This window comes from Phyllobates terribilis, unplaced genomic scaffold (assembly GCF_046119375.1).
Source record: "Phyllobates terribilis strain yellow unplaced genomic scaffold, ASM4611937v1 Scaffold_3__8_contigs__length_932513732, whole genome shotgun sequence".
NCBI lineage: Eukaryota > Metazoa > Chordata > Amphibia > Anura > Dendrobatidae > Phyllobates > Phyllobates terribilis.
This window is the reverse complement of record NW_027362763.1, coordinates 707,931,605-707,958,222: the sequence shown is the minus strand read 5'-3', so window position 1 is coordinate 707,958,222 and position 26,618 is coordinate 707,931,605. Positions and strand designations below refer to the sequence as shown.

General features: G+C 41.8%; 1 protein-coding gene across 1 annotated transcript in view; it reads right to left on the bottom strand.

The window, feature by feature from the left end:
- The window catches only part of RD3 (RD3 regulator of GUCY2D), a 35,849-nt gene extending 15,343 nt beyond the window's left edge, over positions 1–20,506 (bottom strand). The window contains exons 1-2 of the mRNA XM_073671988.1: positions 20,117–20,506; positions 2,966–3,280 (exon numbers count right to left, since the gene is read on the bottom strand). Coding sequence (XP_073528089.1) covers positions 2,966–3,261 — 296 coding nt within the window. The 5' untranslated portion in view covers positions 3,262–3,280; positions 20,117–20,506. The remainder of the gene's footprint in view (positions 1–2,965; positions 3,281–20,116) is intronic.
- Between the last annotated feature and the right edge of the window lie 6,112 nt (positions 20,507–26,618).

The following is a 26,618-nucleotide window of genomic DNA, read 5'->3' as shown; positions in this document are numbered from 1 at the left end:
TAGATGCTGTAGTCACTTTTGACAGCAGCATCTAACTGGTTAAACAGCCATGGTCGGTGTCAAGACCGATCTTGGCTGATGCAGCAGGGTGTCAGCTATAGTGTACAGCTGACAGTTGCTGCATTTTCACCCATGGGGGGTGCTATTCACTTATATCTCAGTTCAGTCATATTGGTGGTCAGTCCAAGAAAGGAGATAACAATAGCTTCTATGTTTACAAGCAATTTTCGAAACAGTTTTTATAAAATTTCCTACAAATTTTTCCTTTGCAAAATGTAACAAATTTATCAGAACTCCTAGTTTTGATTGCTCTTTCTGCTTCCCCCTCCCTTCTGTCAGTGTTAGAGATAGCAGGAGGGATGTACAGTGGTGAGGGGATAGAGTAGTTTGAAGGGCACAGAAAACAGAACATGTAAATTAAATAAGTGCAGTATTCCTTATACAATCCCAATTCAAAAAAAATGTGGGACGCTGTGTGAAATGTAAGAACACAAGAATGCAATGATTTGGAAATCTCTTATAGACATTTTTTTTCACAACAGGACACATTTCAGAAGTTGTAAGTTAAACATTTTTACATTTTATTTGGAAACATTTAATTATTCACAAATTGATGGCACAACACATCTCACAAAAGTTAGGACAGGATCATGTCCGCCATTGTCGAGCATCCCCTTTTCATTTTACAACAGTCTGTAAACATCTGAGAAGAGAGGAGACAATGGCCGGTGTTTTGGGAGAGAAGTGTTGTCCCATTCTTGTCCGATGTAGGATTCTAAGTGCCTAACAGTTTGGTGTCTTTGCCGGACTGCAGGCGGCCGGTTCATCACCCGAACTCTTGTCATGCTGTTGTGATGGATGCAGTATGTGGTTTAGCATTGTCTTGCTGAAATATGCATGGCCTTTCCTGAAATAGACATTGTCTGGATGGAGCAGATGTTGTTCTTAAACCTCTATATAAATCTCAGCCTTGATCGCGACTTTCAAGATGTATAAGGCTCTTCGGCCATAGGCAGTAATGCATCCCCCCATACATCAGAGATGCAGGAACTGTGTGCTGATAACAAGCTGGGTGGTCCCTCTCCTCTTGAGTCAGCAGGACATAGCGTCCATGGTTTCCATACAGAATTTCACATTTTAATTAATTTGACCACAGACAGAAGTTTTAATGGGGAACTGTGTTCACAGACAATTATTTCTGAAAGCATTCCTGAACCCAAGAAGGCATTTGCACAACCTTGTGCACATGGATGTTTCCAGAATATCTGATTTTTTTGATGATATTATGTCCTGTAGATGATGGGATATTCAAAGGCTTTGCAATTTTACATTGAGGAACATTTTTATGAAATTGTTCCACAAATTTTAGATGCAGCTATTCACAGATTGGTGAACTTCCGACCATCTTTGCTTCTGAGAGACTTTGCCTCTCTAACACGCTCTTTTCATGCAGTCATTTGACTTAGTTGAAAATTGACCCTCCAGCTTGTTTTCATTAGTACCACTTCGCCAGCCTTTTGTTAACCCTTTGCCAACTTTTTTGAAATGTGTTGCTGCCATTAATTTCTAAATGAGCTAATTTTTTCAAATGAAAGGGAAAAATGTCCAACGTTCACCTTCTGATCTGTGCTCTATGTTCTGTTGTGAAAAAATATGGATATAAGAGATTTCAAAATAATTTCATTCTTGATTTCTTTACATTATACAGAGTCTCAACTTTTTGGGAATTGTGGTTGTACATGAAAGTAAGTGAAAGTAAGTAGTGTCTAGACTGATACATTGTAACAAAATGCAGTTGTGTGAGTAAGACTAGGTCAGGATGGGTTTTCAGTGTAACAGGAGCATAACTATAATGGATGCAGGGGTTGCCATTGCACCCAGGCCCTGGAGCCTAAGGGGGATCCAAATGATCCCTTTGGTTCATATGTGAACATTAATTCTATTAAAGATCCTTGTCTGTTATAAGGGACCAGAAACTTATCACACATTACCCCAATGATGAGACCCCCTTGTAATCTGTGGGCAAACCTAGCAGCAGTTGTTTATTTTTCTTGCAGCGCCACCATAGGAGAAATGAAGAATTACATAGTGCATATTCATATCAATAGGTTTCTGTCCTTAAGAGAGAGAGAGAGACCCTCTTTGTGACTGTTCTCTACTCTGGCCAAGTCATGGGGATACACTCTTTATTAACTTGAAATTTCTTAATAAGGTATATGAAAATGGTTTTCTAAACACATCAAAATGGCAGAAACTGTGTGCAATAAATATTAGTAAAAAGTAAAATAAAAAACTGGAAATCTCAACACTAGAAAGCAATAATACTGAAGGACCAGTTAGTACTATACAAAAACAACGGAAAAAAAAAACCTTAAAAATATACTTTATTGGATATACATTGGAAAAAAATATATATAACGCTCATAGGTGATAAAAATCAACGCAAAAGGCGTATGTGCTCACACAAGAGGCCCAAATAACAATATAATTAGTGTAAAAGTAGGGGACCAAAGTAGGGGAGGAGGGAATATAAATGCACGCTAAAATGTGTGTGAATCCCTTTTGGCCCCTACAAACTGTAGCTACCTAGCCGCAGAGGTTGGCACCCTAAATAGTGACATGGTGCCCCCCACTCAACGATGACTAGCCCTAAGGAAGCCCTACTAATATGGCGAGTATATTGCATTTGGTTTTTTTTGCCCTGATTGTTATCACCAATGAGCATTTTACTGTATATATGTATACTGTATATTTATTCTTATTGCGCATCAAATAAATTGTATTTTTAAGGAGCTTTTTTGTTGTTTTTGTATAAATCTCAGAAGAACCCCAATGGAATCCTTTATAAATCAATGAGGTCTGTCGTTACAGCTTGATGGCGGATATTGTGAACGGAAACCACAATGCAAGTGTGTCCAGAACTTAAAGAACCATTTCGCTCCTCCCAGGTGCTGAGAGTCTTTACCTGAGGATAACGGGTCCGCAGTAGGACGGGTGGATGGTGCTGCAGGAGTCCTCCAGCTGTAGCCTCTCCACCGGGCTGATGTCGTAGCTGTGCTTCGGGTAGTTGACCAGCCAGCTGTAGTCCACACCAGTTTTAATCTTCCTGTATTCGTTTTCCTTCTCTCGCTGCTGTTTTTCCGCCTGTTTCATTTGCCAGCTCAGCTCCATCATTAACGTCTCGACCACCATGTCGGCAGGATTTCTTTGGGAAAGTCTCAGGTTAGGCTCATTCCACTTGAACCAGGATGTCAATGCCATCCTTCACCAGACGTTCAAACTACAATGAAGAAATAAATATACAGTGTTAGCAATTCTACTAACAAATGCTATAATGTGCTTAAAGGGGAGGCAGATTAATGGATAATGTATATTATTTACTTCTACAGCCTCTATTGCAGCCTATTGTGTACAGGTGGTACTAAGTTGGTACTGTTTATAGGGGCATTTTGCAGAGATACATGTTTATGGAGGGCTCTCTGATGGTTGTGTGGTTAATTCAATTCTGGGATTCCTGCTGCCATTATATAAGGTTTATGATTTTTTTGCACTGTATAGCACCATTATTTTTTTCCATAGTATAGCAGCATTGGAAAAAATGAGGGTAGTTTCCGGCACAACCAACTGGAGTTTTTAGCCATTTGGTTGTACCGGAAACTACCCTAGTTTTTTCCTCTTCAATCACAGCTTCAATCACCATCAGGTACGGCACCCACTGGTTTCTAATTACAGCAATGGATCCATCTATACTACTAGCGTGAACAGCTCTAACCTTCCCCCCTCTCCCTCACCTCTTTCAGTATAGCAGCATTATTTCTGTGTAGTTTATGGCAACACTACATATGTATACTGTAATGTGACATTAATGATTAATTTTATTTTGAGGGCTCATAATCCCCATGATCATTATTATGAGCTCTGCTGCCATTGCCTTATAACGAACTTAGGAGGATCACCTTTGCCTTGTGTGAATGCTTGGTTTTGGTGCTGAGGTTTGACGCCTTGAAAACACTGAGAACACAGGGTATATTCTACTCTCGGGGGACAGTGACATGCAGTTCTGTTTGGAGGGGATTTGGGGGATTTAATGGTGACAATAGCTTTCTTTTTTTTTTCACTGTGTTGCACCATTATTTATTTTATATAGAATGGCAGTATAATTTATCAGTATTATATGACAGCATTGCATATGCATGCTATATTTTGACATATTGAACCTTCATTTTAAAATGAATAAATGATCATTATTATCAGCTCTCCTGCCATTGCAGACGATGACTTTCACTTAAAGAGGTATCTCCCCAATCATACTTTTTTTTAAAGAGCTTGAAATCGTGTTCTCCACCTGAATGCACTTAAAAAAGTGAGCAAGGATGTGGTCTATCAGACCAAAGCTTAGTGTTAGACGGACGTGCTCCCAGCATCCACAACAGTGGAACTAGGCGCTCAGTCTAAGGTCACATTCACATATTCAGTATTTGGTCATCATGTATTTTACATCAGTATTTGGAAGCCAAAATCAGGAGAGGAACAATCAGAGGAAAAGTATAATAGAAACACGTCACCACTTCAGTATTTTTCACCCAATCCTGGTTTTGGCTTACAAATACTGATGTAAAATACTGACCAAATACTGAACGTGTGAATATGGCTTAAATCAGCTTTCCTCCCAGAGAAGGATGGCCAGGGGTTTGCAGAGTGAAGCAGAGCCTGATGGTCACACACAGCCAACTCTAGATTGATCAGGAGAGCAACCATAAGAGAACACACCCTGAAAAGTCTTTGTGACAAGGACAACGTGAAAAGGGTGACACATGGTGAAAGAATGAAAAAAGTGGAGGTTTTACGGTATAATATTGATTGGACCTTCCAACTGGGAAATTTAATCTTCCAAGCTAAAGGCCTGGAATAAGGGTGTCTGCTTAAAAGTAAGAAAGTAGAAGTGCTGTGCAAATGTGCCTTAACCCCAAATGGGGTCCCACACTCCAGTGTCACTACTTCTGGGGAACTTCTGCACCTTGGGCTCTCAAACTACTTGACCCAAGGCATCGATCCTGGGGGTTGGGAATCAACTAATTTAATGACTATATAAGTCACCTGGCGTATACCCAAAAGCTTCCTGCCAGTCAATGGTGTTCCGGCAATGGCGGCAGGCCACGCGGCTACTATGGGGCCCGTGAGCCGATACAGTTGAACGTGTGATCCGGGAAGGGGGCCCGTTGCCGGTACAGTTGTAAGTAATGATGACGTTCCCTCCGCTATCATTATTCCTCAGCATCTGATGTCTCCGCGCAGCAGGTGTGATGACTTCACTACATGATGGCCGCTGCGCTGAGGTATGCGCTTCAGAACGCTCGCTGCCGAGACCGGAGCAGCGGGGGAACAAGGAGGAGAGGTGAGTATTGTTTTTTTTGCTTTGTTTTTCTAATCAGTGAGTACATTGTGGTGGCCAGAATACTGTATGGAGGACTATGATGAATGCATTATACTGTATGGAGGACTATGGGGAGTGCATTATACTGTATGAAGGACTATGGGGAGTGCATTATACTATATGGAGGACTATGGAGAGTGCATTATACTGTATGGAGGATTATGGGGGGCACATTATACTGTATGAAGGACTAAGGGGAGTGCATTATACTAAATGGAGGACTATGGAGACTGCATTATACTGTATGGGGGCGCATTATACTGTATGGAGGACTAAGGGGAGTGCATTATACTATATGGAGGACTACGGGAAGTGCATTATACTGTATGGAGGACTATGGGGAGTGCATTATACAGTATGGAGAACTATGGGGAGTGCATTATACTGTATGGAGGACTATGGGGCACATTATACTGTATGGACTATGGAGGACTATGAGGAGTACATTATACTGTTTAGAGGACTATGGGGAGTGCATTATACTGTATGGACTATGAAGGACTATAGGGAGTGCATTCTACTGTATGGAGGACTATGGGGAGTGCATTATACTGTATGGACTATGGAATACTATGGGGAGAGCATTATACTATATAGAGGACTATGGGGTGCGCATTATACTGTATGGACTATGGAGGACTATGGGGAGTACATTAATCTATATGGAGGACTATGGGGTGCAGTATAATATATAGAGGTCTATGGGGTCCATTATACTATATGGAGGGCTACGTGGGGCCACTGAAAGGGGCCACTCAAGGGGCAATATTTCTCTTTAGGGGGCACTCATGGGGTACTATTTCTTGGTTGAATTTCCCTGGGCGCTGGCATCCCACTCTATGCCACAGTGTATGGTAAGATTGTGTATGTACGCAGTATTGCAGAATTATTTATTATTATAATAAGGACTTGTCTATAAAGTGCATTTGTATCTGTCTGTCTGTTCCAACCCATGCAATGCCCCTTCCTATGTATAAGATGGTGCATCTGCCCCTGTGTGTATTACATCTCTCCTAGTTTACTAGACAGTACCGCGGTCTCTAAGCTTCTTTGTGGGTTAGCAGTGCAGCTTGTAGAGATTTTTCCTCTCCAGGCAATTGGAGTTAATCCGGGATTTCTATATATAACTGAACTTTCTTTGATTTGATAAAGTGTTCACTGCACAAACAAGTGCCCAAGAGTGCGGCCCCATTACGAATACTGCTCGGAACGTGAATTATATGGAAAAAGTCCCCTCTAAATATAATTTCTGGGGTCGATATATAAGGAGAGAAGTGTGTTGCTGCTGAATTTTTGCAGATGTAATTGAGGGCAGCTTTTTAAAAATATGTTAAAACTGAAAATCCCACTTTTTTACCATTTCTTTATTTAAAGGGAACATTCATCAGGTTTCGCTGTTATATGCTTTCCTGCTGTAGTGAGACTGTCATGCTTTTCTGAAGTGATTTTCTACTTCACCACCTCACAAAAATTGTTTTAGTACCGGACCAAACTTCCAAAATTGTTTATTCTTTCCTCTAATTGGTTCCCAGTGGAAAATCTGCAACAGGGCCCCCACTTACCATGTGCCATTTATAATACTGGTGTCTTCTTCTATATTCCAGGTATTTTGAGCCCCCTTTTAAGCATCAGGGTCTGAGTGACACCACTCCCTCTGCACCCTCTATAGCTACAGCCCCATATAAGTACATTAATATATCCCATTTATATGATATTTTGTAGGGATTGGGAAGATATCTGCAAAATATATAATTGGGTAAACTTTGAGTATATTTTCAAATCATTTCATTAATTCTGTTTGAGATCTTTGAACAGGGTCATACGTTAAAGGGAATCTGTCAGTTGGAACTACCCTCTTAAGGCGTCTATATGGGCATGCAGGTCATAGGAAGCTGAATAAAATGATACCTTGATAATTGCGATCCGATGTCTTATTCCAGAGAAATCCACATTTTTCTAAATATGTGAATGAGCTGTTAAGATCTATGGGTCGGGCATAGATCTCCCTGAGAATCTGCCTCTAGATCTTATTTTAAATTAAATGGGGCGTTACTAGTGTGAGACATGTAATGACTGACAGTCTGCTAGTTTAATCTACATATCTTACTCTGATAACTCCCCCTTTCATGTGCAATAAGCTCTGGAGGCAGATTTTCAGGGAGATCTATGTCCGGCCCATAGATCTTAACAGCTCATTCACATATTAAGAAAAAGTGGATTTCTCTGGAATAAGACATAGGATCACAGATATCAAGGTATCATTTTATTCATCTTCCTATGACCTACATGCCCATATAGACGGCTTAGGAGGGTTGATCCTACAGACAGTCTTGTAGGATTTGGCAGCAGACAGTCAAGGTACAAGGAACATCATGATCTAGGATGGATTATAGTTTGTGCAGTCGATTTTGGTGCAGTATACACGTAATAAAGCTCTAATACAATACTTGATTGCCATAAAGGAAGGAAAGGGTTAAACTTCCCGGGATTAATCAGGTTCGTGAAGATTACATGATGCGTCTGGAGAATTATAAAGAGAAGAAATATCGAGTCTCCGGTTAAAAGACAGATCTGTGTCAAACAGCAGGTGGTCGGCTGACGGATGACAGCTCCATAAATCCTCGCTGCTCGGGAAGATTACTGTCTGACACATCTGCAGTCATGTCCCTAACAGGGCTAATAGCTGCAAATCTTCTATCCAGTTTAGCACAGAACTTGTGTAAGATCTGCCCTCAATCGCCAGAAATGACCAACTAATGTCTCTATTTCTGTGGCGTTAATGCCTTAGCGGGTTATTCTTATTATAAGGCCATGTTCACACGTTCAGTATTTGGTCAGTATTTTACATCAGTATTTGTAAGCCAAAACCAGGAGAGGGTGATAAGTACAGAAGTGGTGACGTGTTTCTATTATACTTTTCCTCTAATTGTTCCACTCCTGGTTTTGACTTTGACAAATACTGATGTAAAATACTGACCAAATACTGAACGTGTGAATGTGGCCTATGAAAAACAATGAAAGTTTTTTTTTTCTGGATATATAGAAGTGGAGCTTAATCATTTTACAGTAAAAAAAAAAAAAAGTAAAGAACTTTCTAATAGACTTTATGTTTCAAGTTTTATTGTTTTTTTCTGTCCTTGAATGAAGCAGTAATCCTTGTCCATAGGTAGCTGAGAAGTAGATACAATTGTATCCAGTGTAGACAATGCTCTGTGAGCCCAGCATATCACCAGTGGGAGAACAGATACAGCTCTCTGATGGTTTGCTACAATGTGTCAGTCTGGAGACCACCATGCATTGTCTAGACTGGATACAATTGTACCCACTTCTCAGCAGACACCAAGTCTGGTTATGGACAGGTTTACTGACTCAAAAGGTTTTTTTATTTGCTGACAGCAAGCAGAGGTTTTAACCCCTTAGTGATGACCACCAATACGTCTTTTTACGGATATGAGATATAATTAGATATAAGATATAAAGTAATATTTAAGCTATAGGTGCCAGTTGAGATGTTAGCAACATTTAAGGTGGTAAAAATATAATTTTTTTTTCATTTCGGTCATGTCACTTTGCATTAATTCCTGAAAAGCAACTGAAGGGTTAATATGTTGAGGGGCTCTGTTTTAATATTGTTTTTTCCAGTATATAGGTCTCCCAAAGTCATTTCAAAACTGAATAAGCCCCTAAAAAATAAGTTTTCTAAATTTCCTTGAAAAAAAAATGAAAAATTGTGGCTACAATTTTAAACCTTCTAAGATCCTAACAAAATAATAATAATAATAATAATAATAATAATAATAAAAAAAAACATTTTACAGATGGTGCTGATGTAAAGCAGACATTAGGGAAATGTTATGTATTAATTTTTTTTGTATGGTGACTCTCTGGATTAGGCCACGGCCCCACTATCAGTATTTGGTCAGTATTCGATCAGTATTTGTTCTCAGGAGTGGGAGCCAAAACCAGGACTGGGTGATAAATGCAGAATTGGTGACTTGTTTCTATTATACCTTCTCTCTGATTGTTCCTCACCTGGTTTTGGCTCCCACTCCTGAGAAAAAACACTGACCGAATACTGACCAAATACTAATAATGGGACCGTGGCCTTAAAGGGATAATCAGTAAAGTTTAAATGAAAAATTACTGCTACATTTTTAAATGTTCTAACGTCCTAACAAAATAAAAGAACATTTTACAGATGGTGCTGATTAGTGCTGAGCGAGTATGAATTGTTAACCCCTTCGGCGAACACGCTTGGGTGCTCGGCGAGTATTTCTGGCGTGCTCGGCATTGATTAAAGTGTCACCGCGGCTCCACGTGTCACATCTGTCATATACCTGTGACACATGCAGGGCTCTCAGAAGAAGAGGAGAAAAAAAACTACAGCGCAAAAATGGAAAATTGCCATATTGGGAAAGGGATTAATCCATCGCCATCACACCTTCCAGGTTACAGGGGGCGGCATTCACCAGTTCACCCCTGCAGTTTAGTATTTACAATTTTGCAATTTTGGCTATTACACTTTTTTGTTTGAGCAGCATAAGCAGTCATGGTTGGCGGGATATGTGTACTTCTGCAGTATGTCCTGATATGCCACTCACTATACTAGTAAAGGGTTAATAGTAAGAAATGTTCTAATCAATGTGTATGTCTCGGTACGAATGGGTCAATTTGCCATAAACTTGGGCTACTAATGGTTTCCGAGAACCTGATCTCAGTGACAGCTTCTTCAATATTCAGGTTTATATTTCACCAATAAAAATGCCCTTAAACGCCATGGTGCAGCCTTCACACACAAGCCAGCTGATACGTAAGAATGAGCCCAGAATTGTCCCTGCAATGTAGGCTCATATACAGACCACAAAATGGGGTAACCCTTTGCTAATTCAGGAGTCTCTTCTAGCTAAGCAGCGAGTCTTCACCCTGTCTGCGTAACAAAACCCTCAGCACCATGTAATAGCAGCCAAAAGTATCTTGTAATGTCAACAGTGACCCAGTTACAACCAGTGGTTCCTTAAAGGGGTTTTCTGAAAACTAGTAATCTATGCCTACATCTAACTAATTTTGAAAACTAAACACTTTTGTCCTTTACATTGATTGAAAATTTCCTACTGTTCCTTCTCTATGCCGACTTCCTGTTTCAGAATTTTTCCCCACTGTCGATAAAGTTTAATTTGAGATTCCCAGCATGCACTGGGGAGTCTCAAATGGAAAGTCATCAAACAACTGAGACTGTAATGACCATCTCCCCTCCCCCCACACACTCTGCTTCTTTTACTGTCCTGAAACAATGTCACTATGGGGCTGGCCCTCTGGTCACTCCCCACAGTGGCTTTCAAAGTCCTGAAATGGGACGTCATCTGTCTCTGTTTTACTGACCATGCACCAGGTGTCAATTCCGAAGCATGGTCGGTATGCTCTCCCCGGTCGCCGTGCTCTGTCCCTTTCAATTTGCAATAGCCGTGAGCTCCCTTGCCAACTTGTCACTTCTCTTTACTAACAATGTGCCAATTTTCAATTTTGACACATGCTTTGTATGTTCTCCCTCCTCCCCACAATCACTGTCTTTTAATAGACAGTGCGTGTTACACACCTGTCCCGGATCCATGCTTGGTTTCCCTCACCCCAGTCTGCTGAACTCTGTTGTGCTCTATATTGGGCTTTCCCAGATGGGCCAGCATGCTCCCATGTGATCATCTGCCTGGGCCAATATAAGGCCTACCAAGACACACAGCTGTGTCTTGGTATTAAGATTCAGTGCTACTAAGACTTTGAATTTGTCAGTATACCTTGACCGGCCCAGCTGCCTATCCATGCTCTCCTGGATGTCTCCTGCCTGCCTATGGTTTCCAGCATCCCAGCGTCTTGTCTGAGGTCCACTGGAGTCTCCTGCCTGCCTACAGTTTCCAGCATCCCAGCTGCCTATCCATTGTCTCCTGGACGTCTCCTGTCTGTATATGGTTACCAGCATCCCAGCTGCCTGTTTGTGGTCTCCTGGATGTCTCCTGCCTGCCTACGGTTTCCAGCATCCCAGCCGCCTGCCTGTGGTCTCCTGCCTGCCTACAGTTTCCATCATTCTAGCTGACTGTCCGTGGTCTCCAGGACGTCTCTTGCCTGTTACGATTTCCAGCATCCCAGCTAACTGTCCGTAGTCTCCAGGACGTCTCCTGCCTGCTTACGATTTCCAGCATCCCTGCTGACTGTCCGTACTCTCCAGGATGTCTCCTGCCTGCTTACGATTTCCAGCATCCCTGCTGACTGTCCATGGTCTCCAGGTCGTCTCCTGTCTGCCTGTAGATTATAGTAACTCTGCTACCTGTTTCCCACATGTTTCCAACACCCGCCTGCTGCACCCATGCCCTTGGCCTCTGTGCCCACCCAGACCTTGGGCTTAAAGGATCCACCTCACCTTGTGAACCTAACAGTGCGGTTCATCATTCACCCCTATCTTATTGCTCCTATTTTGACGAGCTGGCAAGGGAGTGCAATGCCAGAGTGTATTGAAAGTGAGAGAGCGCGGAGAGCAGGGAAAACGTACTAAGCATACTCCAGAATTGACAATCAGTGCTTGGTCAACAGAACAGAGATCAACCCATCTCCTGAAAAGGACATCACTGATGATGTCACATTTCTGGGTGGTGAAAGCAGCTGTGGAGAGTGATGGCAACGCTAGCTCCCAGATAACATCATGTTTCAAGACAGTAAAAATAGCATGGGTGGGGGTGACCGCGGACCCAGCTCTTTAATGACATTTATGCAGGGAGACCCAAGTGCAACGCCAGCTGAAGTGCCAAAAAAATTCCAAAATAGGAAGTTGCCTTCAAATGTGCAACAATTTATTGGTTCTTTAAAAACTATCCAAAAACAAATCACTGCCATCAGGAAAAAAAGATGCAACAAATGTGGAAACAGTCAAAAAAAATAATAGCACGTTGTAGTAATAATAAAAACAAGTAGCGTTTTACACCGGGATGTCATAAAAGCTTCTACATCTGGCCTGCTCATTCTTGTCTTGTTTCAGAATCCGAGATCCCTGCGCCCCTGATCCTGTGATGACCCCTGTGTGAGATGGAATATGTATTGTATTCTGTATTCTACGCCTTAGACTGATGTGCTATAAATGACATGGACCCCAGGGGTGAGCTCCGGGCTCCGACGTCCCTGTAGTGCAGCGTCACTAAGGTGCAGAGGTGATTATTTTCCGCCCCTAGAGGGACCGGTAAATTGAAGGCGAAGACAAAGGATGAGCAGACAAACAACAATTTGCTAAATACAGACAGTATCTTCCAGCACATTCACTGGTTCCAAAACAACATCCCTCCTCCCTCCTTTACTGACCAATGCAAAGTCATAGATATCTTTTTGGAAACATGGTTGACGAATTTAACAGCAATATCTGCCTCTGCAGCAATTTTTACTGTTCCAATGCATCCAATATGAATTTTTGTTTTGTCTCTGCAGCTCTTGTGCAGAATTATGTGTCTCCATAGTAACAAACTCCGTATAGTCTCATCCTGTAATCAGGCTGTTTTTCATCCTCCAATATGGCTAATTTATATTTGGTCAGCTAGCAAGAAGTTGGGGAGAGTATGACTGCAGCATCTGACCGCACAGGGCTTGTCTGTAGTCTGTTACTATGGAAACATATAGATTTGCACAAGAGCTGTAGACCAAAGACAGAATTTTTAATTTAAGACTATTTAGAGTCTATGATGCTGGGAAAAAGGTTCTCCCACTGTAGAGCTCCTTATGCAATAGTTGGTAATATTATATGATCTCCCTATTGTCTGCAGACAGCTATTTCCAACTACAAGACTGCTGCAGCCAATCACTGGGCTCCGCCTATGCAGATAGCATGTTTTGGCAGTACTGTATAGCATTAGTATTTAGGTAACCATATGAAAGTGTTAATTTCCCAACATATGGCACTACTATTTCAGCACAGTGCATCTGGGTGATTATATTTTGTGATATATACTGTAGCATGGCTGTTTGCACACTTTATGACCGTACACCATATGCGAGGTGATAATAGATGTTGTTGCACAGGAAATCATCCAGTGTAAGGCTGGCCTTGGTAATTGTGATTGATTGCTGTCCGGCAATAAATAACCAGGGATGTGATCCTATGAGTATACCTTTAACAAACTTTTAAAGTGTGAGGGTTAGGCTATATTCACACATTGCTTTTTTGCTGCATTTTTTTCTGAAGCCAAAATTTGCTCTCTTGGCAGTAAAAAAAAGCTGCTTTAAAAAAAAACACATTTTTTTTTCTGCATTTTTTTGGCTGTAGATGATAATAATAATAAAAATAATAATAATGTCTATTTATATAGCGCCAACATATTCCACAGCGCTTTACAATTTGAGGTTCATATACACCAGTCATAAGTAACATAGCTAAAGATGATACAATAATTAGGCTATGTGCCCACGATGCAGAAATGCTCCAGATCTTTCCTGAGTGTTTCTGCATGTCCCTGGCAGAAAAAACGCATGCGGATTATACATGCGGATTGTGCATGCGGATTGTGCATGCGGATTGTACATGTGGATTGTACATGCGGATTGTACATGCGTTTTTTTGCCAGGGACATGCGGATGTGAAGCGTTCGGGATGTCAAGCGCTTTCCAAGCAATTTTAGCATCACTTGGAAAGTGCTTGACAACTTGTTCACACTATATAAATCCATGCAACCGGCATGGATTTATATAGTGTGACCAAAAGAATGTTAAAAAATAAAAAATAAATCTATACTTACCTTCTGATGGCCCCTGGTGTCTTGATTCGATGCGTCGCGGCTTGCCGGCAGCTCGCGGTACACTGAAGGACCTGCCGTCACATGACTAAATTATGTCAGCGCAGGTCCTTCAGTCCACCGCGATCTGCCGGCAAGCCAAGACAAGGACACCGAGGGCCATCAGAAGGTAAATATGATATTTATCTTTTATTTTATTCTTTTTTTTACAGGTTCTATGGTACCCGGGTCCGGAGGAGAGTCTCCTGTCCTCCAGACCCGGGTACCATCCGCATATTGAAACGAATGGAATCTGCATGTACAGATGCAGTGATGCGGATTCCATGCGTTCCAATGCAAGTCAATGGCGGCGAAAACGCAGCGCTACCACAAAATAATTGGTAGTGCTGCGTTTTTTTTCCGCTATGATAACCCGCAGCGGAAATTTCCGCAGCATGTGCACAGCACATGCGGATTATCATTGGGGAACATGGCAGACCTTCTACCAAGCATTTTTTAAGCGTTTCTGCAGCGTTTCTGTCGCTGCGTAAATGCTTAAAAAACGCATTGTGGGCACACAGCCTTAAAGCAAAAATAAAGACGACCCTGCTCGTAAGAGTTTACAATCTACAATTATGTGTATTATTTATCTACAGCACCAGTTTAATAAAGTTAGTTGCAGTCAAGAAAAACGCAGCAAAAAACGCATGATTGCATTTTTTTTGCAGCGTTTCTGCGCGTTCTCATTGCTTTCTATGGTGAAAAAAATGCTGAAAGAATTGACATGCTGCAGGTTTTCAAAAAAGCAGCAGTTTTCCAATTTGGTCAGAAAAAAAAAAAGCAATCGTGTGCATGAGATTTCTGAATTCTTATACTGTAGCTTTTGCTGGTACTGTAAAAAGCAGCTTTTAATTTACATTAAAAAAAATGCTGCAAATGCGCAACGTGTGAACATAGCCTTGAAGTAAAAAAAAATAAAAAAAATTAATCACCCTTCTCTGATATCAGAAAGACTGGAGGACACAATGTGGTGCAATTTGCCATAAACAGTAAAAATGTGATCCTGAGCGGTACAAGCTGGAATAATCGTCCCTCTGTATATTCTCTGATGCCAGGGCTTCCTGGCAGTCGTGGCCAGATACCTGTGGTTTGCCGAGGACACATATTTTACTGGGCACCATTATTTATTACTATACTCATAATGTCCTTATGGGAAATCACCATCGTCTCAGTCTTGTTCAGCCTGTTCTAATATGCGATTTCCTAATCCTTTCTACATTGTTACATTTTCCCGTCTTGTCTTAGCATACTAACAGTATTGTTATGTTGTAGTGCATGGCTTAATCCTTCTGCGTATATTTTCTATGAGCTCGAAAGACTCATGCAATAGCTAGCAGACAATTCTACATGTATATGGATTTGGTGGTTGCAGATGATGGTGTTCCCCTTTAAAGGGACTTCATCAGCACAGAATCACTGATCAAACCTAGTACAGGACCTCGGTGCACCCTTGGTGTGGCCAAACATTTAAGTGCACCTTTTCACCTACTTGTTTTCCCTTTATCTCTGCCCTTCTCTGGCTCTCTGTCAATCAAAGAAGAGACGGGGCGTGGAGATAGAGAGAAAACAAGCAGGTGGAAAGGTGTATTTAAATGTTTGGCCCCGCCATGATGCACCAAGCGCCTGTACTTGGTTTGAGCAGTCATTCTGTGCTGACAGAGTCCCTCTAAATAATATGTAGGCTGTAGCAGCTGAGAAATGGATTCACCATTCTGAGATGGAGGAGGGACTGTTGACATATGAGTATAATAACTTTACTCAAAGGGAGGCATCCAGCTTGCTGGTTACAGTATTATGTAAGGCAACAAGCTTGATGATTGCAACAATCTCAAAAGAGGATTTTTCTGATGCTTGCAACAACTTACGGACTCATCTTTGCTCTTTTAGCAGATTCCATTTGTGCTTCTCACTGGGGTTCGCACTCTCTCAATCCTTTCCCTCTTTCTCAATGACAATACTCTCATGGTTGACTGGTCTTTTCCATCTAATGCAAACTCCACCAGTTCAGAATGGAGATTTTTACATGCTCCTCCATGCCCCTGATTAAGCTTTGAAGTTGCTAGTGCTACTTACCCCCACTTGCTAGCTAACTATTGCGCAAGCATTTCTATGCTGCTGCACAGCTCTCCTCCTTCTGCCAGTCTATGCGCCCCTGAGTCCCACTAAGGGGAAAGCACTTCTCTTGTGCTCTGCAATGCTACAAAGGGGGCAATTGAGGCACTTAAGGCCCTCATCCAACATTGCCCTCCTAAATTATACATATTGCTCTTATTTCACCATAGACTTGCATCATTCAGCCATTCACATAACTTTGTAGCACATTTTTTTCAAGCAGTCATGGCCGAAAGTGTTGGCACCCTTGAAATTGTTCCAGAAAATGAAGTATTTCTCACAGATAATTATTGCAATTCCACATATTTTGTTATACACATGTTTATTTCCTTTGTGTGCATTGGTACAACACAACAAAACAGAGAAAAAGTCAAATTGGAGAAGAGAACTGTCTGAGGACTTGAGAACCAAAATTGTTGAAAATATCAGCAATATCAAGGTTACAAGTCCATCTCCAGAGATCTTGGTGTTCCTTTGTCCACGGTGCGCAACATAATCAAGAAGTTTCTAAACATAATTGATCCTGTGTAGAGTGTCAGCCAAAATCAGACTACATAGTACAGTCTTAAACAAAGGTGAGGATTGTGGATTAAAAATCCATCTGAGGTAACAGGAAATGTCCCCAAAAACAGACCCTCAATCCAATAATCTAGAAAGTCTGATAATCCAGCACTTGTTGTCAGTACAGAACGGTAATACAATGTGAAGCAGACACAAGTAGGGTGCATGCTCGGCTTCTACTGCATGGGTATGCCATAATTTCCCATGTGGTAATGGATCAAATGCCAAAATCCTGCTGATCCTGAGATAACAAGGGGCTGTCCGGCCATCTAATATTAATGACATATCCATAGTATGTGTCATCAATATCAGATTGGTGGGGTCCAACATTTCCTACCACCACAATCAGCTCTTCAGGTTGGTGACAAGATGAGAGCCGCACAGCTTCATGCCCTGCGTACCGGCCGCTGCCAAGATCTGCAGCTCAGCTCCTGTTCAATGGAAGGATCGGGCTGTTGGGATTTCAATGCCCGATCCTTTTATTTTCAGGAAGGTAAATCTCTGCCAGGCACTCTTCTCTCCTTGTTGAAAACGAGTGAACAATTGGCTTAGCACTCATGTGCACAAATGCTCAGCTATTTAATGGCCTGGTATATGGCCAGCTTCGGAGTGCAGGTAACCTAAGGTTCTCCAGCAGTACAAGTGCTTTTTAGGCAATGTTCAGACAGAGATTTTGGAGCAGATCCTCTTCAAAATCCTCCTAAAAAAACGCTTTAGGCTATGTGCACATGTAGTTTTTTGAAGAGTTTTTGGAGAGGAAATGCTCAGAATCCTCCTCAAAAACTTGGAGTTTCCGTCCACTAGCTATGCATACACGACTAGGGATGAGTAGAAGTTCGGGATCATTGGGTTTGACCGAAATTTATTCCAAAGTTTGGTTCGGGTACCAGAATTGTACCCAAACCTGAACCTGAACTTTGGAGCTGGAAAATATCTCTTGCTCCACCATAGGTTTGGCCATCATTTTCGATTATTTCTTCATTAAAAGAACGGACAGCCTCTGAGACAAAGACATGCGCAGAATGATCATGCTACTTCTTTTAATCTCTTCAGAGTTTCCGAATCCTAAAGCTGTTAAACTAAATAAAATACTGAACATGTGCACAGCGATGTCTTTTTTCCATTGCTGTGCACTGTGTTCATTTCTTGCTATGGTGCGCACGTTCCCTTATTCCTTTAAGGAAATTCATTTTGCTGTTTATATGAGGAGTTCTCTGAGTTTTTTTGTTTTTTTTCCTGAACAGATTTTGAAAAATGCCTGGTAAAAAGAAAAAAGCGCAGTCACTTTTTTGAAACGGATCCTAAAGGAAATCTCTCCAAACTAGGCATTGTCAAATCAAAAGGTTGAGGGGGAAGTTCTTCCATAATTCTTCAAAACTTATTCAGGAAAAGAAAATGTGCTTCTAAAAACTATTCCAAATTTTTTTTTTTTCCTGAATCAGATTTTGCTTGAAAAACTCGTAATTTTTTAACGTCTCCAAAAACTCTGTGTGAAATCAACCTTTACCATATATATATATATATATATATATATATATATATATATATATATATATATATATAAATCATGTCCCATTTTTGCTGTAAAAATATGAGATAAAGTGCAGGTAGAAAGATGGGGAGTGGGTGTAATTGGGGGCATTTAGAATTTTTCATTGTTGGTAACAACGCAGTTCGAAGCCTTTTTAAATACATCCATTCATACAGATGGCACATAAGTAAATATTAAAGGGGTTTTCCAGGTCTTAGATATTTATGACCTATTCAAAGGGTAGGTTATCAAACAGTAGGAGCCCATCACTTGGCACCCACCCCAGTGATCTGATAGGATCCATCGCGGTCGGATGTACATAGTGTACCGGAGCCGGGACACCACAGCTCCATACATTGTGTAAATGGCCATTCTCGGGTACTGTAGCTCATCTCCTACTGAAGTGAATCGGAGCTTAGCCAGAGAACCCAAGATCAACCATTACAAATAGTTGATCGTGGAAGTGCTAAGTGTCAGACCAGCACTGATCTCTTATTGATGACTTATCCTAGGGATCCTAAGTCTTGGACACCCCCTATAAACCCCTTTTATGATGGAATTGTCACAGAAATTAGGGCAACACATTGGCACGGGTTTAACTACATTTGCTTAAATTATACAGCATCTTAAAGTGGTTATTCCCATTTTATTAAGTTATCACATGTCCACTGATGGGATTAATGGCGAGCCTGAGAATGAGGCAATGAAGTGTCCCATTGCAATGGCCACAAATGTAACTCCATTCATTTGGCTCCGGTCACACCAGCGTATTTACTCTCATCCGAGAGAATCGGGTCAGCGTTTGATCAGAGTGTGATTTGATTTTCTTGGATGAGAAGTTAGGAAAAAAAATGTCTCCATCTTCTCTATTCTGTCAATGTATAGAAAACACACTGCACTCAGGTGACTTCCGAGTGTAGCCCGATGTTTTCCACGCACACATTGACTTGCATGGCTGAATCCGAATATTAGATCAATCTCAGGTATGCAGCAATTTTTTTTTTCCTTGGACCTCAACGGTCTGAGGAAAAAATCTGACATGTGCACGGTCCCATAGACTAACATGTTTTGTCGGATCACACTTGGACTGAAAATACGGCCGTGTGCACGAGCCCTTAGGGACAGGTGGCAGGCAAGCACACACCAAATGGCACCACCAAAGCAGTGGCAGATTTAACAATTTTTTTATAAATTTCATTCCATTCCATATTTTTATACATTTTTTTTAAAATCCTATTAAACCCCTTTAAGACTACATAGGAAGAAAGAACATTTAAAAGCCGAAATTGCTCATTAATAGACATTACTGGGTGTAGATCCCCATGAGACCCCTTAAGGGTGTGTTCACCGCAATTGCAGCGTGCGTACCGACCCTTAAGAAGACCCTTAAGAAGACCCTTAAGAAACGTATCATGATTACGTTTCTTTGGCCCCAATTAAATCTGGGAAACACAAAGTGCTGAATGAGACAGCACTGGGAGATTAACCCACCAGAGATTGACCTATTTCCATCCAGAGTAAGCCCGATCCTCAGCAGTCACCGACCTGCTATACAAATATCCTACAAAGTTCTAACAAATACATCGCCTGATAGCAATTGATTCAAATCGAACAATTTGCTAAAAAGTTTCCTAAAAAAAAAAAAATTGCAAATCAATCATATTGTCATATTTCACTTACTTCAAATATTTAGGATGTTGACAGTGATGAAGAAAAGGATGTTACTTCCTCCAGGGTAAGGAGTGGTGATGGAAGACCTGGCACCCTGGGTAGATTCAGCCCTGGCACAGCGCAGAATTTGCAGTGATCTTCAGATTGGCGCACTCATGATGCTTCTGGGGGTGAAGTGCAAGCTGCTCGGATTATTAAGCAGCATCTTCAGCCTCTGCCAAGGTGTTGGGACCTTAAGTCAGACAGTATAAGCCTGGCTCTGGGAGGGTAGCAGGACCTCTGGTGGTTTAGTAGGATTTAGCTGGTGACTGTAAGAGGATGGCTGTAGTCAGGAGAGTCAGCAGGGGAACAGTGTCTTCTGATGCAGATTAGCAGTGGGCAGGGAGAAGTATGAGGATGACTGGGGCAGGTCATAGGCAGAGCAATCATAGTGTTCCATATATCGCACCGCCGAACAATTAGACTTTATTGCAAAAATATTACCTTGTGGTTTAGATGCTCCTCTTTATAGTTTACATTCCAAAATTTGTACAGATCTGATCCTCCACACAGCTGAGGGTTTGCTACAATGTATACAGTCTAAACAATCCAAATTACTCCCATGTGCTGTTTGTTTGCAACAAAGTATCAGTGCAGGTTACAATGTCTCCCAGAAGATTGTCTAGATTCTAGATGAGATGCAATTGTAGCAAATTGTAATTGTAGCAAACTCTCAGCTGTGAGCAGGGTTGAGATGACTGTAGATATTTCCGTCAGGTCTGCAAATTGCTCCGTGTGCTCTCCCGCATTGCAAACGGGTACAGCACCTGCCTTACTATTAGTGCTCGCGCAGACGACTGTACTTTCCGACAAAACATCGCACTCAGACCAATGTTAGTCTATGGGGCCATACACACGTCCGATTTTTTTTTTCCTCTGACCCAGTCTGTCGGAGGAAAAATTTGCAGCATGCTCGATTTTCATCAATAAATCGGATCGTAATTGGCCATGCAAGTCAATGAGTGCATGGAAACCATCTGACTGCACTCGGATGACATCTGAGTGTAGTTCTGTTTTCACAGACTAATAGAATGGAGAATTTTTTTTTCCATCTTCTCCTCATCCAAGAACATCTGATCACACTGTAATCAAACTTTAATTAGAGTGTGAATAGCAGAATTGGACCGATTTTCTCAGATGAGAGAAAATACAGTTGTGTGACCCGACCCTTACGTGCACTATTCTGGCCCTTAAGACGGAAAAGAATAGTGGTCACTCGTGGGCAGTGGCTCTTAGATTAATGTTAGTCAGTCTGGTGTCTCTTGCACACACAGACAGCAAATTGATGAAAAATATAAATATCTGAACAAGGACTGTCGGTATATTCAAGAGCATCCGAGCTGCTGTTCTTCAGCACTCCACAGTGGATGCTACACATTGTATGGAGTTGCGCAGCGAAGCCCCGTTCATTGTTTATATGGCCCCTGCTACAGCTAATAGCAGCAGATAAGTGGGGGTGATGGGAGTTGGACCCCCACAGATCTGATATTAATGACCTATCCTAAGAATAGGTCATCAATATCATGTAACCAGAGAACCCCTTCAAGGCCATGACCGCTTTATTCATTTTTTCTTTCCTATCCCGAGAACAATACATTTTTTCCATTGATGTAGCAGTATAAGGCTTGTTTGTTGTAAACACAAGTTGTCTATTTGGATGGTGCTATTTTTGGAGATGTAGAGGTTAAAGTCCTAATGCCACCGCTAATCATCAAGTTTCATTGACAGATCCCTCAAGATCAAAGTGATGAAAAGATATGCTATGGTGCAAGAAAAAGCACCCTACCAGGACAAACATTTTTTTATAGGTAGGTCAGGAACAGGTTAAAGGGATTGTCCAGCATGGTCTACATATACTGTAATATATATATATATACACATCTATCTATATATAGATATAGAAATGGATATGTATACATACTAATCTCCTAATCCAGGGATGGGGAACTTCCTGCCTAAGGGCCATAAATGGCCCGCAATGCCCTTTTCTCCGGCCCCTGCACAGATTCCCGGGGACTGCAATGTGTGGATTAGTGACCAAGTGTTGCTGGCCCTTTAATTGCTCCTTAAAACAAGATCATGCGTATGCATCATTCACTATTAAACGATGCGGCAGTTCGCTGTGCACTGCAGTCCCACCGATGAAGACAGCAGCCCCAGCGTCTGCTGTGTGATGCTCTAACACCAGCATCTCCTGTGATGTATGTGCTGCAGCCTCAGCGTCTCCTGTGTGATGTACATGCTGCAGCCTCAGCGTCTCCTGTGTGATGTACATTCTGCAGCCTCAGCGTCTCCTGTGATGTACATGCTGCAGCCTCAGCATCTCCTATGTGATGTATATGATCCTGTCCCAGAGTCTCCAGTGTGATGTATATGATCCGTCCCAGAGTCTCCTGTGTGATGTATATACTGCAGCCCCAGTGTCTACTGTATGATGTATATGCTTCAGCCCCAGCATCTCCTGTATGATGTATATGCTTCAGCCCCAGCATCTCCTGTATGATGTATATGCTTCAGCCCCAGCGTCTCCTGTATGATGTAAAAGCTTCAGCCCCAGAGTCTCCTGTATGATGTATATGTTTCAGCCCCAGCGTCTCCTGTATGATGTTTATGCTTCAGTCCCGGCGTCTCCTGTATGATGTATATGCTTCAGCCCCAGGGTCTCCTGTATGATGTATATGCTTCAGCCCCAGCATCTCCTGTATGATGTATATGCTTCAGCCCCAGTGTCTCCTGTATGATGTATATGCTTCAGCCCCAGGGTCTCCTGTATGATGTATATGCTTCAGCCCCAGCATCTCCTGTATGATGTATATGCTTCAGCCCCAGTGTCTCCTGTATGATGTATATGCTTCAGCCCCAGTGTCTCCTGTATGATGTATATGCTTCAGCCCCAGCATCTCCTGTGCAGTAAATTTTAATTTCCTCCAACGCAGAATCATCTTGGGAAGTGGGTGTGGGGTGTTTGCAGAATAGGCGTGTGTGATTTCAAATGCCAGAGCTCAATTTCATTCTCAGTCCAGTCCTGGTCAACACTGTGACTAGTGATTGCCTGCAGCATTCACCAGCACTGAAAGCATCGCAATGGCGGGGGATCAGCAGTTGAGTATTTCTATATTTTATTTGTGGACCACAATGGGCTCAGTTGTGTAATAAAAGGGCTGGATAAACCCTTTAGTATTCTGAATTATAAATACACCTTATTCTATAGTTTTTTAATATTGCTTTAATTTAATTATTTATTAATTATTATTATGAATACATAATATTATTTATTAATAATTTTATTATTATAATTTCATTTTATTATTGCATAACTATTATTTTGTGTTATTTGTATATTATTCTGCATTACTATCTCCCGTCTTTCTGCAGCGCAGAAGATACTACGAGGATCCAGAGCTCCTATAGACTAGTTGTGCGGAGAATTAATATGGAGGGGGTTTCTCCCTATAGTATAACCTTACAAACCCAGCACTCCAGTTTATAATTCTCAGCTACCATGGAGACCAATATAAGCCTATTTATTACTCCGCGTATTATCTTCTGAGGGAGCGTGTTTAACACGGGCTTCACGTGAAAAAAACACAGAGGATCAGATTAACAGCTCTGGAGGCGCTTAATGAGGCGGCTTAACCTCTTCATGTTTGTCACGGACTATGCGAGACTATATATAGTCTGATGACAAATACTGCATTCATTTCATCAGCATATCGCATGTATTAATAAAACATCTCTTATAGGAGGCTGTGGGAAGAAGGAAAAAAAATGATTGCATCAGAATAAACGATTTGTTTCCTGACTGGCAAAGCGATAAACCGATGACTAAAGGCATTGTACGAGAGGAAAAGGAGATAGGATTCATATTTGTAGAAACAGCGCCACTCTTCTCTCTGGGTTGGGTCTGGTATTGCAGTTTAGCCACATTCACTTGAAACCATGGATAAAAGGGGGAAATAAATTCTTATCTAATTAATTCCTTTAAAATAGTGGTGAAAGGCAAAATAGGTGCTGGAATAGGAAACTTACTCGCATTTCTTTTCTCCTCCAGAAGAGGAAGCTGTTGTTTTTTTGGCCTGTCTATAATTTCCTCCAAGTTTAGAGTGGCCTTCCAGAAATTCTTAATTTTTACATCTAGACCAGGGATGTCAAACACACAGAGGGCCAAAATGAGAAATTTGGACAAAGTCGAGGGCCAATCAGTATACAGAATAATGGGCCCCACATAGTCCTCCATACAGAATAATGGGCCCCACATAGTCATCCATACAGAATAATGGGCCCCACAAAGTCCTCCATACAGAATAATGGGCACCACATAGTGCTCCATACAGTATAATGGGCCCCACATAGTCCTCCATACAGTATAATGAGATCCACACATAGAGATACAGTATAATGAGCCCACATAGTCCTCCATACTGAATAATGGGCCCCACAAAGTCCTCCATACAGTATAATGGGCCCCACATAGTCCTCCATACAGAATAATGGGCCCCACATAGTCCTCCATACAGAATAATGGGCCCCACATAGTCCTCCATACAGAATAATGGGCCCCACATAGTCATCCATACAGAATAATGGGCCCCACAAAGTCCTCCATACAGTATAATGGGCCCCACAAAGTCCTCCATACAGAATAATGGGCACCACATAGTGCTCCATACAGTATAATGGGCCCCACATAGTCCTCCATACAGTTTAATGAGATCCACACATAGAGATACAGTATAATGGGCCCACATAGTCCTCCATACTGAATAATGGGCCCCACAAAGTCCTCCATACAGTATAATGGGCCCCACAAAGTCCTCCATATAGTATAATGGGCCCCACATAGTCCTCCAAACAGTATAATGGCCCCACATAGTGCTCCATACAGTATAATGGGTCCCACATAGTCCTCCATACAGAATAATGGGCCCCACATAGTCCTCCATATAGAATAATGGGCCCCACATAGTCCTCCATAAAGTATAATGGCCCCACATAGTCCTCCATACAGAATAATGGGCCCCATATAGTCCTCCATACAGTGTAATGGCCCCACATAGTCCTCCATACAGTATAATGGTCCCCACATACTCTTCCGAACAGTATAATGGACCCCACATATTCCTCCATACAGAATAATGAATGAAAAAAGAAAAAAGGAATGCAACAAAAGGGGATATCTAAGCAAAGTGATACATTTTATTGATATATAAATGTTTTACATTTATATATCCTTATCCATTTGTCCATACAGAATAATGGCCCCACATAGAGGTGGTGGTTCTGGTGTTGCGGGCCAAATATAATCACACTGAGGGACAAATTTGTCCCACGGGCTGGAGTTTGACACGTGTGATCTAGACCCATCCAACATATTATAAAACTCAAGGATGGCCATCAGAGTCAGATTGCACAGAGCAAATTGTCTGATAGAGGCTGCAGCATTGGGGTGCTTGTGATCGCCACCTTGTAATGTTAGTTGTATAGCGCTGTTATTACATTACATTTAGATGTTGGTTTTACTTCAGAACTGTAGGGTGATGTTTAGCATTTTGGGGCAGTGCTATTATTCTTAAAGGGAATCTGTCAGAAGGTTTTTGCTACCTCATCTGAGAGCAGCATCATGTATGCAAAGAGACCCTGAATCCAATAATGTATCACTTAGATTACTGGATGCAGCTGGTCTGACACAATCAGAGCTTTTAGATTTAGCATGAAGCAGAGCTGAGGAAGCTAACCCCGCCCACACCACAGCTAACCCCGCCCACACCAGGCTCTGTGTATACAATGTCTATAGACCCTGAGGTGCTTAGCACAGAAGATCAATAGGCACGCAGTGATAAGCTTCTGCTACTAAAACAATCATTGCAAGTAAACAAAACCATGAAGCTAGATAAGAGAGGTATTGCTTAAATCTGTGCTTTAACACCTACAACATGCTGTGTTCAGATTATAAAGCAAAAACCTGCTGACAGATTCCCTTTAAAAAGACAATTAATGTGGCTCTGTGTTTTGGGCACCTTACTGTATGGGGCTTAGAATTAAGAGATTAACTAAACTTTTAAATAGTTTTTCACGCTATGTCCACTTTCCAATACTGGTGATCTGTGGGTGTTTGGACCCTGAGCATAGGCGGATTATAATAAGGGCAATCTGGGCTACTGCCCGGGGCCCGGAGCTCCAGGGGGCCCATGGCCAGACTGCCCTCATTATAATGTTATGTGCGTGCGCCGCCCGCTGGATAATGCAGCAGATGCGAACACGCAGTGCACTCTGCGTACCCAAGTCTGCTGAACTCACGCACGGAGCCCCTGGGATTCCTGGCTGTCGGCTCCTGCACTGCAGCTCCTGTGGTGCTCGGTGCTGGCTCTGTCCCCTGCTCGTTTTGTGCTCAGTGCTGCCTTTCTTCCTGTTTCCTCCTGCTGGCAGCTCCTGGTGATGGTAAAAAGCAAATAACTGCTTCCTGTTCTGTGAG